Source organism: Trichophyton verrucosum, assembly GCF_000151505.1.
Source record: "Trichophyton verrucosum HKI 0517 chromosome Unknown contig00811_1.f1.exp, whole genome shotgun sequence".
In the NCBI taxonomy this organism is placed as follows: Eukaryota; Fungi; Ascomycota; class Eurotiomycetes; order Onygenales; family Arthrodermataceae; genus Trichophyton; species Trichophyton verrucosum.
The window spans coordinates 40,525-57,273 of NW_003315248.1; the positions used below are offsets into that span (position 1 = coordinate 40,525).

At 45.8% G+C, this 16,749-nt stretch overlaps 6 protein-coding genes across 6 annotated transcripts; 3 read left to right on the plus strand and 3 right to left on the minus strand.

The window, feature by feature from the left end:
- Window positions 1-21: 21 nt before the first annotated feature.
- Window positions 22-1,389, minus strand: TRV_06793 (uncharacterized protein; the record flags this gene model as incomplete). Its single annotated transcript, XM_003019141.1, has 1 exon — window positions 22-1,389. The coding sequence occupies one exon, from the start codon at window positions 1,387-1,389 to the stop codon at window positions 22-24; it is 1,368 nt and encodes a 455-aa protein (XP_003019187.1).
- A 3,172-nt stretch (window positions 1,390-4,561) lies between these two features.
- TRV_06794 (C6 transcription factor, putative) lies at window positions 4,562-6,251 on the minus strand (the record flags this gene model as incomplete). Its single annotated transcript, XM_003019142.1, has 2 exons — window positions 4,562-5,591; window positions 5,746-6,251. 2 exons carry the CDS (start codon window positions 6,249-6,251, stop codon window positions 4,562-4,564), a joined length of 1,536 nt encoding a protein of 511 aa, XP_003019188.1.
- An 871-nt stretch (window positions 6,252-7,122) lies between these two features.
- Window positions 7,123-9,056, plus strand: TRV_06795 (uncharacterized protein; the record flags this gene model as incomplete). The annotated part of the gene is made up of 5 exons (XM_003019143.1): window positions 7,123-7,335; window positions 7,405-7,665; window positions 7,716-8,051; window positions 8,115-8,295; window positions 8,371-9,056. 5 exons carry the CDS (start codon window positions 7,123-7,125, stop codon window positions 9,054-9,056), a joined length of 1,677 nt encoding a protein of 558 aa, XP_003019189.1.
- Window positions 9,057-10,240: 1,184 nt separating this feature from the next.
- Window positions 10,241-11,040, plus strand: TRV_06796 (palmitoyltransferase with autoacylation activity Pfa4, putative; the record flags this gene model as incomplete). The annotated part of the gene is made up of 2 exons (XM_003019144.1): window positions 10,241-10,435; window positions 10,612-11,040. The coding sequence occupies 2 exons, from the start codon at window positions 10,241-10,243 to the stop codon at window positions 11,038-11,040; spliced, it is 624 nt and encodes a 207-aa protein (XP_003019190.1).
- Window positions 11,041-11,512: 472 nt separating this feature from the next.
- On the plus strand, window positions 11,513-12,163 carry TRV_06797 (GNAT family acetyltransferase, putative; the record flags this gene model as incomplete). The annotated part of the gene is made up of 1 exon (XM_003019145.1): window positions 11,513-12,163. The coding sequence occupies one exon, from the start codon at window positions 11,513-11,515 to the stop codon at window positions 12,161-12,163; it is 651 nt and encodes a 216-aa protein (XP_003019191.1).
- A 300-nt stretch (window positions 12,164-12,463) lies between these two features.
- On the minus strand, window positions 12,464-16,077 carry TRV_06798 (uncharacterized protein; the record flags this gene model as incomplete). The annotated part of the gene is made up of 4 exons (XM_003019146.1): window positions 12,464-13,072; window positions 13,136-15,203; window positions 15,268-15,632; window positions 15,775-16,077. 4 exons carry the CDS (start codon window positions 16,075-16,077, stop codon window positions 12,464-12,466), a joined length of 3,345 nt encoding a protein of 1,114 aa, XP_003019192.1.
- Between the last annotated feature and the right edge of the window lie 672 nt (window positions 16,078-16,749).

Below are 16,749 nucleotides of genomic sequence, written 5' to 3' on the forward strand. Positions count from 1 at the left end.
TCAAAGAGAGAAAACTAGCCGCTATAGCTCCATAGTATCATCAAGGGAGTAATGGGGGTCAATCTCGCCATCCTCAGCCTGTTTGACTTTCACGTGGTATATTGCGTCTAGCTTGGTGTGCTCTTCCTGGCTTAAATGTTGCAGTCTATCTTCTAGAGAGGTGAATTTCCCGTAGTAAGCTTCATCAATGAAGGTCCAGTATATCTCATCAAACATAGAGCTATACCGTGCTGCTAGACACACCCAGAACAACTTATTATCCAAAGACTTCTCCATATGCGGCGATAGCCTTTGAGATTCTTGCAGGCTATTATTGGATATCATGTCACACTCGGCTGCTCGTAGGGCATCCAAGAAAAGATGAAAGCGAGGCGTATAGCGAGTCAAGAACTCAGTGAGATCTGATTCCCAGTCTTCAGGAGACTGTAGAAGGAGCCACCACGGAGCTACGTAGCTAAACTCGGCGGGTGCAACATATGTAAACTCCCAGTCTATTGCTGCTGCAATTCGGATATTTTCAATATCCACAAGTACATTTGAGGGCCGGAAATCATCGCAATAGAGCCTGAAAGGGCCTTCATGAAACTGGATGGCTTCAACAACTTTGCTAAAGAGACAACGAGCAACGAATTTTTTGCGACAGTCAGCTTCGTTAGTAATCGCGTCGTTTCGCTGGGTAAGGAAGTGCAACATATGCTGTGTAGCTAGGGACTTGAAATAATCAGCCGCTGAGTCAAATACGGCATTCGGGCCTGGCAATACGTAAGGCGGAGCGTTTGCAGAAGTTGAGAGCTCGTTCATATTAAATGTAAATGGTCTCCTGGATACCGTAAATTCGCCGTCCGACCTTTCTACCAAGGCACCTATCCTGGCGAACTCAGGCTTAGATAGTTCGAGGAGAAGCTGGGCCATCTCCTGGTAAGCCCTCCGTAAACCACGCTGACTGATATTTGAGTTCAAGATAGGCCGTCCTTCAGCCTTGGGATCCTTGAGAATGCTGGCGAGAGGGGTACCATGGACATAAGTTAAAACGATATACGGTCCTGTCCAGGTCTTCCCAGACCCATATACTTCGGGGACAGGTATTGAGGTGTGTTTTCGGAGATACCGTAGGACAGCAACTTCGTTGGCAACCTTTTCTGCACGGAAAATTGACCGTCCAAGGGAGCTAAACCGAACAATAACTTCAGGCGTGTCATCATGAAACTGGACGCGATAGCACACGTTAAAAGCGCCAGTCTTCCATTGGCACGCTTGCTTGGCCCTACGGCCAAGATGTGATGCGGCTAGCTTCATAGCAAGATGTTCGGGGGATTTCGACAGTAGCTGCTTCACCCATTGTGCAAAGACAATGTCCAGCCGGTCCTCCGCGACATGGTCAAACTGCATGGTGATAGGGTCACGAGACAAGCCGGTGAGCTGGTAAAATATTTCACCACAGGTCAGAACGTAAAGGAAGAGTATAAGCTCACAGAGAAAAACTCAATGGATCCGAGATTCGAGAATGAAGAGTACGATAATAGTGAACAGTGAGGTTGAATTCTGATAAAAGGGGATGAGGCTTAAGTTGATAGCGCAGACGCCAAGTTGATTAATAATCCATTATATAAGCAAGCTATACCAAATTAGTAATAATCTAACTTACGTAATTCGGAACGCTGTGATGACTGCGCCGGGATTCGGCTTCTCTAGCCACATGATTCAACCGGCACATAATATCAAGGATGCATGGCCAATAAGTGGGAATCCTAGGATTATGGGTTTAGTGACCCGTCTTGAGTGACAATGATGCACCCTAAACTCATTCAAGATTCCTTGTGCGAGATCAGAATCAATCCATCACGAAATATGGAGTATTCCACTTTCTATGAATATATATCTCTTAGAACAGATATATATCGAGAGGCTGTTAGCAGAGGGGAGATGTTGATTCTGATAAAAGAAATCGTCATTGAACTATCAAGCTGAAACCACCATCTAACAATCCCGGTACCAGTGCAGATAACGACACCCCTCACCCCCGGATCTGCGATTTAAGCCGATCATGAGTCCAGTTGGGCATTCTCCACCCACAATGATACGAAGAGCTGCTTTACTTAAATTATCATATATTGACATACACTACAAGCTCTATCACAATGCTCCAGGTGTTTCTTCTCAGGCGAAGAAATATTGAAGTCCCTGTTAATTTCATGAAATGGCCATCTTGCCCATTCAAACCAAGGTCGACCTTTGTGTGCTGCCACTTTTGATTCTATCACTGCTACTTGCGGGTTTAGACAAGGTTTGATTTCCTCGAGAGTTGTTGACGTGCGAAGCATTGCTAAGCAGGCACAGAATGCGCTCGCGTTTGCTGCCGTTCTGGGAATGAACAAAGACCTAGGTCTTCATGGTCAACAGTATTCATGGCTCGGTTCTATCTTCAATATTGCATACCTTTTTGCCGAATTTCCGACATCATGGCTTCTTACTCGACTGCCTATTGGCAAGTATGTAGGCACCTCATTGATTTTATGGGGGGCTTCTGGGTGTGCAATGGCAGCGTGTACCAATTTTGCAAGCGCTGCTGCTGTCAGATTTCTCCTCGGAGCTCTGGAATCAGCTATACTACCGTCGGTTATTGTCATTATGTCCACTTGGTATCGGCGTGAGGAGCAACCCCTGCGGGCTGCTCTATGTTTTGGCCCTTTCTCCGGGGTATGTATTTGGGGCCTTTATCTAATGGTTTCGTAACTACGATGGCTCCCAAAAGCTGATGCAATCCAGATTTTTGGTGGTATTCTTGCATATGCCATTGGTACTCTTCGAGCACCAATACCTACATGGAAGGTATATTCAACATGATACATCCTTATTTTGGGCGGTATAGCTGTTTTAATACAGGTTGTTGACAGTTAATATTCTTGATATACGGTGGAATAACCATCGCCGTCGGCTTTATCTGCCTTGTGGTACTCCCAGACAACCATGATAAGGCCATATTCCTTTCCAAGGGTGAACGTGACGAGGCAAAGCTCAGGGTTGCGGACAATAAAACCGGCAGAGACACACGCAAGGTCAGTTTTGCGCCGTGATTTAACTTCAGTTTGAGGCTGATACTACCTAAATGTGGTAGAAATGGAAGTTCTCTCAGGTCCTTGAGGCCCTCAAAGATGGAAAGTACTGGTGCGTCGTGGCTTTTGTCTTGTTCCAATCCATCACGAATGCCGGAGTTACGAATGTGAGTCAACCCTCATAATTGATGCTGTCCTTTTACAATAGATACCAGAATTACTTACTAGCTTCTTCAGTTCAATCCTTTAATTATAGCGGGATTTGGGTACTCGAAGCAGATAACCGTACTATTAGCAGCTCCACAGGGAGCCGTTGCTCTTACAGCTCAAGTCATTGCCGCGCTATTGGCGCTTTATATTCCTAACCTTCGCTGTTTGCTATGGGTACTCTCTTGCATCCCTTCATTGGCAGGAACATTGGTAGTAAGATGTATGTTCCATATACCCCTTATTACCTTAGTCTTGGTGCAGCTAACATATTGGTAAAGATGTTTCGGTATCTGAGAATCGTATTGCCGCCCTCATGGGGGTATATCTTACTGGGTTCTACAATATTGCTTGGTCCATGACCCTCAGTCTTGTGGCTTCCAACACTGCTGGAGCAACGAAGAAAAGCTTTGTCTCGGCCTCTATTGCCATTGCTCATGGTAATATTTTCTTCAATTTTCACCTCAGACCATATTGGATACCTATTTATATATATCTAACCTCCGTGAAATAGGCGTTGGTGGATTAGTCGGCCCTCAATTTTTCCTTGAGAGCCAGAAACCCCATTACCAGCTGGGACTGGGTGCTATGATTGTTTCTTTGATAATGATGGCAGTTTGCGGCGCAATATACGGGTTAGTGCCTTTCTCCTGCTTCTCCTTAGCTTTCGAGCTTCACCATCCTTACTATTCATTCTATTATAGAACGCTCTGCATTTATCAGAACAAAGCTCGAGATAATCTTGGCGAAACTGTCAGCCCCTTGCCTGCCGAGTGTTATTCCACAGAAGAAAACGCCGACAGGGAGTCAGATGATAAGACCGATTATGAGATGCACACCTTTCGCTACACATATTAAAGGTATATCTGATTATAGGGCATATCTTCGTCTATATAATGCATGCATATCAAAGCATACCTGGAATTACATTCATGATTGTATGATGCTCATAGATTTCAATGCCTACGTTTTATTCGGTTGATTTGTGGGATCCAGACGTAGACAAAGATACGGGTGCAGCCGTAATTAATTAATCGACTTAAATAAATACACTATTCAAGATTGGAAGAGAAGACGACTGCAAAACACATCGAGTCCGTATCCCGGCCGGAATTGCCAAAAATATGGCTTCAATCTGTGGGCCACTTGTATTAGCTCCCTATTTTCGCCCAGCAATTTTGATAAAAAGGAGGCTAAAGAAGGATAAAGAGAGTAAAGGCGAAAAGGCATATAATTAGGGAGCTTATGAGCTAGACTGACCATTTTATTACTCCTGGTGTAGTTAGTGGTTTCCCCGTAATCTAGTTAGTGTTTAAAAGCTCCTCTATAGTATTTAATTGGAATAAATCAGAGTACTCCAATGAATCCAAATTAAACCCCAGCCTCTCATTGTTATCATCATCAAAAGTGTTTGACTCGTTACTCTGTGCCGTGCCAGTATTTCCCAAGAAATTTGTTGTTATTTGTATAATCTTTTGCTTGATATCCAGCACAATATCTGGAGTTATTAGTATCTTACCCTTTTCTCGAGCACTATTCTCGCATGCCTCCCAGGCTTGAAGAACTATCCTAGAAAAAACAAGAAAAAAGTCCCTGTGTTTTTCTTGGTTTGAACCCGCTATGCGTAACATATAGTTATGGGTCATGGCCTTCCAGGCCGTATCGTGGTTTTCGACAGGCCGTCTTTTCAAATCTTGAAGGAGGTGAATATAAGCAAGGAGAGGGAAGTGAAAGTGAACAAGCCAGAGGTAACCTTTAATATGTGGCGAGGCCATAAGATTTGTATCACACTCTAGCATACGTAGAGCATAGGAGACACCAATGGTATGCTGAGGGTCTGGTTGCTTCTCGGTGTTCAGGGTATAGTGTTGCAGGAGACGATACTTCGCGAAGTAGCCACGTATTGTCCAGATTGTCATATAGTGAAAGGGGTTCTCTGAATTGCAGGATGCGAGATATTTCTCTTCTATCAGCCTTTCTAGGTCTGCTAATTTTCGTGCCTCCTCTACATGGCTAGACCTAGCTGTCATTATTTTGTTGAAGCACGGATTAGTGAAGTCGATATGGAAGGCACTATAGCGGATGAAGTTAGCCAGCCGGCAGCGTAGAACTACAAAAATCATCTCTGATGGGTTGTAGTCTGCTATTGCCGGTGAGGCCTTCATCTCTGGCTGAAGCTCTGAATCATTCACATTGAGAGGAATTCTGCAGTCCCATGAAGGATTTAAAGAAGTGGTTCCGTAATCAGACATTTCGCATATGCGATTATCGAAGATCACAAGTGACCACCATAGTCTTCGGCGTCTCTCAGCTTCTAAAGGGGGCCATTTGCTATACATAGATTCACTATGAATACCTATCCGTTGCGCGATACGTATAGCAACGCTAAGTAGCGAGGAAAGAGACGCAGGGTTTGTCGTAGGCCTAATAGAGACCTAAAAAGTTTAGAAGTTAGGATATATTTATGAGTAGAGTTATCAAGCACCTTACTAGATAGAGGTATAATGCCGTCAAGCATTCATAGTCACAGGTTTGTAATACATCGCAGTTCCCCAGCGCTTGTTGGCATGATATTTGATAACCTGTTAGAATACCCTTCTTTGGGGACCCGAAGAAGCCACTGCATTGATCTTCAGTAAGACTGTGAATGGAGATAGAGTAGATACTAAACATCAGTGCTTCCAACGTGGGCTTGATGTTAGTTAAATCGCTAGCAGCATCGATAATACGAGCTTGCAAGGTCGGTGTATGTGTGACTTTGAGAAGGGGGTTGACATTTGTCCAGATAAACTTGCCAGAGCTTAAAAATTTGCATCTGACTTGGGTGCGAGGGAGAGAGGTCGACAATCCCTCCAGAAGAACCAAATAAGAGAAGATGCTCACTGCTCCCGCCCTGAAAGGTATGGTGCCACGCCTTCTTGATAACTGCGTGTCGCACGTCGTCATTCTCATGCAGGAAACCAGTGATATTTCCTTCATCTCCGCCTTCATCATAACTGTCCTCATCATCTATTGAATCTGTAGACTGTTTCGGTTGTTAATGAAGCTCTAACCGGTTAACGTAAAGAGGCAGGACTGGCTAGCCGTACCCTTTGACCTATGGCACGCCAAAGATTCCTAAGTTACAATTAGCCATATATACAGTTGCAAATGACCGAGAAAAGGGCTCAATCCCATACACTGGTTTAGGTCTTTCAGCTCGCCCGGCTATTTTATCCGATTTATCTACTTCTGGCTCAACTCGACTGTCTTCACTTGTGGTCCGGTCGTCTGTATCTAACGGATGGAGAGGATCAAACTCGATTTTGTGCTGCCGAAGAAGTGTCTCGTAGTGTCTTAGGCGCGCCAACAGCTCCCTCTCGGGAAACCTGCGGCGTCGCTGGCGGGTTGCTTGCTCGCAGGGGACGCTGGCGCGTACACAGTTGGCGCATGGAAAGGAGCGCTGGCATTTGACCTTGCGCTGCTGACACTGCACACAAGCCAGTACCCGTTGGTGTCTAACGGCAGTAGGCGCCATGATTGCACTTTAGAGGCGTCGATAGTTCATCCTGTCGCCTGAAGTTCGCGTGGAGAAGAAGACACAGAGAGAAGATGAAAAAGGAGTAGAAGTGAAGTCCTCACTAGTTAGCATGCTCGGGATTTAGTCAAAGTTCCGGCCCGCACTTTCTAACTCCCGCGGGCTAGACAGAAACATCCAAAACACCACCACCAACTGCAGTTACAATATGCGAATCTCCGGCTGGATTTGTTACTGCGTATACCCTATAAATATAAGACCTTGGGGCTTTTTCTGCCTTGTCTTCTGTCTCACGATGTTTGTCCATCAACCCTCAATCGCACCCCTCGCAGAAGCATCAAGACAATGGCTTCCTCTCGCGCTTTCTCCCCCGATAGCACCGAATCCCCAGTGGCTGATGTACCAAAGGTGGCCAACCAGCACTGTGACTTGACCCCAGATGCCACAGCTAAAAGCGAGGACTCCGAGAAACAGCCTATTATCCAGGTTGTCTGTCTCATCGTTTCGGCCTTTGTCGCCATGTTCATGGTTGCGCTGGATAGAACAATCATCTCAACAGTGAGAACATTTCACTTACACGGAAATGGAATCAATTAGTCAAGTCGCTGACCGTCATAAAATATATAGGCGATACCTAGAATCACTGATGAATTCCAGTCCTTGCAGGATGTTGGCTGGTATGGCAGCGCCTACTTGCTGACATGCTGCGCGTTCCAGCTTCTGTTTGGGAAGCTATACAAGCTCTTCTCTGTCAGGACCATCTTCCTTTGGAGTATTGGACTATTTGAGGCTGCCTCTGCAATCTGTGGAGCGGCTCCCAACTCGTTATCATTCATTGTTGGAAGGGCAATCTGTGGTATTGGAGCGGCCAGTATTCTTGCTGGAACTGTAAGCATAATATCCTTGTAACAATCGCTGTTGATTAACCTTATTCCTAGATAATGTGTATCGTTCATTCTGTGCCTCTCAAGAAGCGTCCACAAATCCAGGGGTTGTTTGGTGCCCTTTTTGGCATTGCCTCTGTGGCAGGGCCATTGATTGGCGGCGCATTTACTTCGAATGTCTCATGGAGGTGGTGCTTCTACATCAACCTTCCCATTGGTGGCGTCGCAATATTTTTCATTGCCTTCTGCCTCAAACTTCCCAAGCGAGATACAACAAGGTTACCCTTAGTTGAGAAGCTGGTACAGCTTGATTCCCTGGGAACTACTCTGTTAGTGCTTGGAGTGGTCTCCCTTGTGCTGACACTTCAGTGGGGGGGCCAAGCATACCCCGTACGTTATTTGACAGTGCTGTTGCCTATCATTTTCTGTCTTCAACTAACAGCTAGTTAATAGTGGAGCAGCGGCCGGGTCGTGGCTTGTCTCGCTCTCATGGCAGTTTTGATTCCTGCGTTCGTTGCTGTTCAGGTGCTTCTCCCCAAGACAGCTACGCTTCCAGCACGTATATTCACGCAGCGAAGTGTTCTTTCGGCCTTCTGGCAAACTCTCTGCATCGGCTCCGAAAATTATATATTTGGTAGGAATGGAATATCATCCATAGCTATCAGTTCTGTGGGTAGTACTGCAAGCAGCTAACAGTTCATTAATATAGTATACTTCCTGCCAGTTTGGTTTCAGTCTATCCAAGGTATCTCTGCTGTGAATTCTGGCATTCGCTTGCTACCAATGATGCTCTCAATGGTCGTTGGATCAGTGGGTGGCGGAACTATAAACTCCAGGATCGGATACTATACCCCATTGGCAATTATTGGTTCCTGTATAATGTCGGTCGGCGCTGGCCTTCTCACCACTCTGAAGGTAGCCAGCGGCAAAGAAGAATGGATTAGCTATCAAGTAATCTATGGACTCGGGTTAGGCCTATGTTTCCAGGTTCCCAACCTTGCTGCACAAACTGTTCTATCAAAACCTGACGTACCGCTTGGTTTGGCGTTGATGTTATTTGGACAGCTTATTGGAGCAGCGGTCTTTGTATCTGTTGGTGAAAACGTCCTAGCGAATCAGCTGGTGAAGAGACTTTCCGCTCTTCCAGGGTTTACTCCCGGTCTCGTTACTTCGGGTGGTATCACAGGACTATTCAATACAATACCCACGGATCAACATGATATACTCCGCTTCTCTTACAATGAAGCACTGCGAAGCGTATTCCAGGATGGCCTTATTGTTTCATGCGTGTCCCTGCTTGGTGCCGCCACTCTAGAGTGGAAGAGCATCAACAGAGTGCAGAGCAAGCTTGATACTGAAAACAAAACAGCTGGACAGGAAACCGAAATTAACTAGAAACGAGTAACTATAAATATTGCTTTAAAATTATATAATAAGTTGACAAATAGTTCTAAAATTAAAAAGTAATATTCACTGTGTTTAATTTATACAAAGCAAAGAGTCATTTAGCTAGGTGGTTAGCCAGCTGCTTAAGCTAGATATAATTAAGGGGTAACTTGTACCTTTACGACAACGGCGTTTATCCGATAACAAACTCGCTGGTAAACGCGCTTAGTAATCTGAGGCTAACTGGCTAAGTTTTGCTAATTAGCCAATGATTTGACAGCATGATGCGAGTCACGTGCTAGAATAAGATTAGTCACCCATTTGTCTTGGCGGCTCCCGCCCGTTAAAACAACACCGCCTCTAGTAGCATTTCGGTTCTAGCATTTCCGTTTCACATCCTCCTTGATGGATCTCTAGAGGAGGTCATGGCGGAATTTCAGATATACCAACTTGCAGTACCATTTGTTGTACTGCTGATAGCGTTTCTCTCATATAGTTCGCAATATTTGTTCCTCTTCCTTGAACCTGCACCGCTGAGTACACCCGAACTCGTCAAATTTAATATCCTGGTGGCTTGCATATGGATATGCTATGCCCGAGTCTGTCTAACGGATCCAGGGAGAATTCCAAAAGACTGGAAGCCACCCACTACCGCAGATGCATTGTTAGAGAAGCATCTTGGTCTCGAAGAGGGCAGCGATCCTTCTTATCGTCAACGATGGTGTCGAAGATGCGAGGCGTTTAAACCTCCCAGATCTCACCATTGTAAAACTTGCAAACGGTGAGCGCAGCCAGCTCAGGAAATGCACACTTTTATGTGTTTATAACTCATGTACTGATGTACCGTGGAGATGTATCCCTAAGATGGACCACCATTGCCCATGGACATATAACTGCGTCTCGCATTTCACATTCCCGCATTTTATTCGTTTTCTATTTTATGCAGTAGTTTCCATGATATATCTTGAACGCTTTCTTTATATCCGCATAGCGGTGGTATGGAGTAACCGAAGCCTACCAAGTGTATGTTCTACCTTTGTGGCCATGGCTAAACGTTTTATCACACTCCACTAACACTGGAACCACAGTATTACGGTCCCTCTTTAGCTCAGTTAGGGCATCTCTTTGTGCTTACTATTACTAATACTGTAGTTCTTCTTGCCCTGTCGATTCTGCTACTTCGAAATCTATGGATGTTGGGTGCAAACGAGACTACTATCGAGGGATGGGAAATTGAAAGGCACAGGACGTTGTGTCGACGAGCACGAGCCCTGGGTGGCTACCTCGAAGGTCCAGATGGTGTCAAAGTCTGGATTAAAAGACAAGAATTTCCATACGATATTGGTGTTTGGAACAACATTAGAGATGGCATGGGTGGTAGTAATAATGTGTGTTGCCAATTCTATATTCAACACTCCTTAAACAAAGTTATATTCTAACAAAGGCAACTTTCTAGATACTTGGCTGGTTTTGGCCCTTTTCACGAACACCGGATCGGCGCACTGGGTTAGAGTTTGAAGTTAATGGCTTTGAAGGTATGTGTTACTTCTGGCTGTCACCTTAGAGCACAAAATTGATGTCTGAAGATGAATCTCTCACTTGGCCTCCACCGGATCCTGACAGGATGTCCCGAAACACGCCACAAAGGCAGGATAGAACTACACTTCTTGGAGATGGTCGAAATTTTGACTATGACGAGGTTGAGGCCTTTCATAAGCGCCAGGAGGCAGACTATCTACGCCAGCGAGCTGTCTCCGAAGTCCGCCGTCGAAAACCGTTTCATAAACGGTATATAAAAAAGGGGGATGATGGCCATCTATCCAATATCTCCGACTCTGAAGACGAGGAATTGTCCAACAGTGGAGAAGAAGGCTGGAGAAACTCGGAAGGTGAAAGGTTGAAAGATTTCGGAGTTGATGAAGAGGTTGAATTCTACGATGAGGATGATATACCACTTGCCGAATTAATACGGCGAAAAAAACTTCGGTCATGATGAAAAGGCATCTGTCCTCCCAAAACCCAGATTAATAGAGCCTCGCAAAGGATACATTTACATAAATACTAGGATCTATAGTTACCCTAGGGGTGAAGAGGCAATTATAGTGCTAGCCGTAACCAAAATAGGATATTATTGAATCAAGGCAGCTGTTTCAACGGAAGATCCAAGTCTATAACTATATACGTACATAGTTTGGAAGATTTCAAAAAGGACTGCGCTTCTTCGTGACATATGCTTGCATCCTTTTTAAGAATACGCCCCACCAGGTCCTTGTAACTAAAACATTCGTATAATTTGAGTCATAGCCTACTATATGAAGGCGACTGATATATCTTTAATCATTTATAAAGGCATTCACAAAAGTATTCAGCCTCATCAGTCGGTCAAATTATTAACTTCCCACTTCATGTTCCATATCTTCTGATACAGATAACTATATAGGTTCCATTTGAAAACAGTCTACAGTATGGAGGAAACAACATCCGGTTTCAAACTGACCCCGAGAATTCACCTTCGTCGCTACAAACCGAGCGACATTGACCTGATCTGCACGCTTAATGAAGATGAAGACGTAATGAAATACATCGACAGCGAGCCGCCATCTCGGGAAGAAGTCGAAGAAGAGGTCCAACAGATCATTCAAGCATACAATATCAACCCTCGAACTGGAAAATGGATAGCCGAAACACCCACAGCTGAAGGCATGGAGTTTATTGGCTGGCTTCGGCTGGGTGATCTAGATCAATTCTCACGAGAGTGCTTTAGCAACGCCAATACTGAAAGCAACGAAAAAGATCTGCGGCTGGAACTTGGATATCGGATTCGCCGTCGGTTCTGGGGTCAGGGGCTAGCAACTGAAGGAGGTCGAGCTCTTGTTCGATACGCCTTTTGTTCCCTAAATGCCACCCAGGTAGTGGCCGGGACGATGTTTGTCAACTCGGGATCCCGCCGTGTCATGGAGAAATGCGGTTTGAAGCATGTAAAGACACTCTACCTGGAGTTTCGTGATCCGCTCCCGGGGACAGAGCTGGGTGAAGTGTTCTATGCTATCACTAGAGAAGAGTGGGTGGATTCTGTAGGTAACTGCGAAGAAGCTATATCTAATGGGCTTGAATAAGGGGCCAGATGGCCGAAGGGGTATGTATTGTGGGTTGAGATATTATTAAAAGCGTCTAGGTACTATGCTCGATAAGTAGATAAAACGCTAAAATAAAGGGAATAGAAGACAAAGAAGAGTAAATTCACATGCTAAGGGTATTCTCGCTCCAGAAAGACCAAAACAGTGACAGGCGAAGGTCGTAAATTCGTTAGATGAAGCAGATGTGGGCAGGAAAACAGTAATCAAACAAGCATTATCGGTTACCAGTCAAAGGTATTAGGGAGAAAGAGCTCGAACGTGGTATAGCAAGGCTGCGCATCAGACCAACTTCTGTAGCTGGTCTCCAAGCTGAGGATTTCCTTCCATGCCGGCACACTCAACTTCTCCTGCTGCATTTGTTTGGAGTTTGACTGACATGTAATCGCCATCTCCTCCTTGTGCTCCGACCGAAACCCAGACAAACTTGCTTCCAGAAGCGCTCGCCCAAGATCGTTCTTGAGCTCCATCCCAGAAAAGGTCCGCAGAGGTACATTTTATGGCACCATTGACTTTGGAGACAGATGAGAGAGAGACCCTTCCTCCAAGTCTCTTGTTAGTAGCCCAGCAATCAATAACAGTTGTGATAAATTCAAGTTTCTTGGGGAAAGAGTTTGCTTCGAGGATGTCCCTGAACCGTTCAGTAGTGACACCAGGAATCTTGGTAGAGATACCAGAGATGGACGATAGATATGCAGAGGCCGGCTCTGATATGACCGTTCTGGTATCAAAACCGCTGGGGTGCATTTTTCCTTTTGCAGCGAGGTATCTAGCTGCTGACGGTGAAAGATGATAGAAGTCAATTCTACAGGAGCTGGCCAGCTCTGATGGATCAGCTGGTCGCTGCTCGGGTAGATATAGTACAAGCTTAGTATGATCAGGGAAGTTAAACTAAAAATACGGGGGTTAGATACTGAGCGGTTACTGTTTTGGTAAAAAGAAGGAGGATCTTACCTGGAATGCACCGTCTCCAAAGCCCCAGACTCCAACATTTCCGAGCCTCTGGTAGAATTTGATGTATTGGCCGCTGCTTTTTGATTTCGATGGTTCAATAGCGCCTCTCCCTAGAGACCCTACCATATATTTTCCGAACTGATCTACCAGTCTGACACGATTTGCCTTCTCAGCGCTTCGAACTGTGCAGAGAACATTTGCTGGCTTGTCTGGGCTTGACCGTCTTGTCTCGAACGTTCGTGCAGGGAGAAGAGCTCTCCTGACAGTTCCATCAGAATAGCCGTCTGGATTAATTTCTACATTTTCATAGAATTCAATGGGCTTGCCATTTCGTGGAACAAGCTGATCGACTTCTGAGTAGGAGTTGGCATTTTCGGGTTCTCCTTTCGCGCGCGCCTTTAGCCGAAGGTGGCTTTCACCATCCCTGACTACTACCCCTGTTGCCGGGTAGCCATTCTCGCCCCTGAAAACGCAGCCAACGCTTCCTTCATCCAATACGTAGGCAATCCCATATCGGTTAGTGTAGTCAACCCACTTCACAACATATGGATGGGCTCCGGACTTGGCAGTTGATTGGGGTTGAGCAGGTTTGCTCTCAGAGTTTCTAAACGAGCTTTGAGAAGGTTTTTCACGAAGGATGGACTGGTATATCTGGAGATCAGCTACAACCTCCTGCACGCTTGATCCTGGTAGTATTTCTGACTGATCCTCTGGCAAAAGGAGTGGACCGGATCCCAGCGCCGACCTTGATTTACTGCCGCTGCTGGATGCGGCTGACGAGGTGGTTGCTGATCTGGTCAGGCCTTGTGTCTTATTTGAACGAGATGCAACATCCCTGCCCGTAACTGATGATTGACTCTGATGCCGGCGTAAGGTAGAAGTTGAATCTGACCGAATAGGTATCGTTCGTCCGGAACCCACGTTTGATCTAGGCTGACGCGCCGCTGGTTTGATAGGTTCTTCACCCACGTTCTCCTGTTCGGTATTTTGGGGACCAGCCACAGGGGCAGACCCCAAGTTGGGGGGTTTGTTACTGGAGGCAGTGCCAAGTGCCGCTGGGGTTGAGGTTGATTTGGACATAGATGTAGTGAGTGCCCGATTCTTTTCCCGCATGGACTCATGGTAGGCTTGTGCAGTCTGTGATCGTGTGCGTATAGGGCGTTGGCTAAGTAGATTCCGAGTACTCCTGATGGCTGGATTCTTCTCCGGCACAGTATCAGAGGATGCCACTGTAGCTTGAGTGGCAGTTGAAGAAGTGTCCTTCGCTGCTGGACGAGGTGCAATTGCCTGTTGACGAAGCATGGCGGCATGATTCTTGGGAGCAGATTCTCGGCGATTGAGCTGGGCAGCCAGAGCGATCTCGGTTCTCGCTATCATGGCGGCCTTTGATTTAGTCAAAGTACTCCGGCCATCAATAGCTCCATTGCTACTTTCTTGGTCCTCTGGAAGATCATTTTCCGCCTCCGCTTCGTCAAGACTCCAATCCTTGCCATTATCAATGTAGTAGCTGTAGACTCTGTCGGATGGCAGAGGCATAACAGGCTGGAGTCCCCTCTCTTCCTCGGTAAGACATTCAGCGAAAGCAGATTTTCCACATCTTTTCCCCACCGATTTTCGTATTTCCCCTGAACTCCGTCTTCCAACGCCACACTCAGCGTAAAAGATGTTCTTACATATGATGTATCTCTGGGTAGGATTCGTAACGTGGGATATAAGTTTCCTATATGTATGGTCATACTCCAAACTGTATCCGGGAGCCGGGTTGTCGCCTCGAGGGCTGTCTTTTGTTAACCAATGTGGAGGTGATGAGCGAGATTCGGGTTCGAGTTCACGAGGGATGCAGCCGGGGTACATATTGAAGAATGGGTGATCTACAATTTGATCGGGATCCGGTCTTTTTTCTTCGGCAAGATTCAAGCAAGCCGTAACTAGGTCTTTGGCCTCGTCCGGGATGTAATTTGCACTTTCGGTGTCAACTGGCCAGTCGTAACTCAGTGACTTCACCTTCTTGTAAATTTCCTCTTGGGTTTTTGATTGAAATGGGGGGAAACCCGTAAGCATGGCAAAGCTGAATCAACGGGACTCCAGTTAGCTACTTTTTCTTCACTTGGTGGGGAGTCTACAGCACTTACAATATCACACCCAAAGACCAGATGTCAACCTTTTGATTATGACCTCCTTTGCTCTTATCCAGCACCTCTGGAGCAATATAATTTGGGGTCCCACACAGCGTCTTTCTTCTCTTCTCATCTTTCTCGCTGAGCATCAGGGCTGCCAGCCCGAAGTCGCCAACTTTGATATTCATGCATTGGTCGAGAAACAAGTTTCCCATCTTCAAGTCACGATGAGCAACATGACGTTTGTGGAGGTACTTCACAGCGCCACAGAGTTGTATCATAAACCTTCGCACTTCGGGCAGACTTAGGAACTTTCTTTTCTTTACCATATCCATTACTGAACCATTAGGACAAAGCTCGAGAACCACGTATATGTTTTTCTGGAAGGAAAACGCCCGGTGAAATGTAACTATTTTAGGATGCTTCATCTTTGAGTGAATCTGCAGCTCCGTCCGAAACTATAGCAATCCAATCAAGTCAGCTATCAAACCAAGCCTATACACATTGGTAGATAGCACATACCTTTTCCTCCATCTTCTTTTGCTGCATTTCAGATTTGACAACCTTCATGGCGAAGATACGTCCGTTCCTTGCAAGCTTCCCTTCATAGCAGACTGCAAATCCTCCCTTTCCCAGGAAGCTCCCTATCTCATATTCCTCTCCGCAAGGGCCAGGCTCCTTGACCTCTGGAGGTGGAGGTGTCGCATGGTGCCGATGGGATGATGGCTGTTTTTGGGCAGGATTGGTCTTGACGGATAGCTTTTTGGCCCCTTCAACTTTTGGTTTTGGTGGAATGTTGGTTGATCGCGGAGATAGTGGCTCCATGGCTGGTATCAATTGCGAACAACTTGCATAGAGCAAGGTGATGGGTCAATGGATAAGTTGAGAGGTTATGGCGGTCTCCAATTCAGGTGTATAGGATGCTTTCTTCGAGTAATTGTAGGGGGTGCCACAGTAGGTATTCCTGGTGAAGAATTATGTATGTATGCTCTGAATATTGCGCCGGCAGGGATGAACTCCGATGATAACAGGATGAGACAACAGAAGATAAGAGTAATGCACGCAAACAAATGCCCAACAAAGACGTAAAACTGCTAACAAGATATGGCATGCAAGTCTCGCCAAATGTCAACTCTCCGCCGCAAACGAGTGCCTCTCTCCGTCTCTTCGTCTCGTCGCTTCTCCAAGGTTTGACTGTTTACTTCTTCGACAAGCAAAGCGAAGTTGCAGCTTTTTGGCCTGGCAACGCTTAGCCTAAATAGAAAATAAGTAAACAAAAGCCGCCGGAACGGAAAAATAAGACGGAGCCTTATCCTTATTATGTAATCATCTAGTTCTCTTCTTGGCATTTTTTCCCTTTTCGACTTCCTCGAGACATCCAACTCGACATTCAAACCTGCAGGATTTACGGGAGTACGACTGTTGGATAGCCGCGTTGGACTCTTTTCTAGTTGTATATCAAGTCACTTTTGTCCTGAGAAGATGCGGTGATCACGT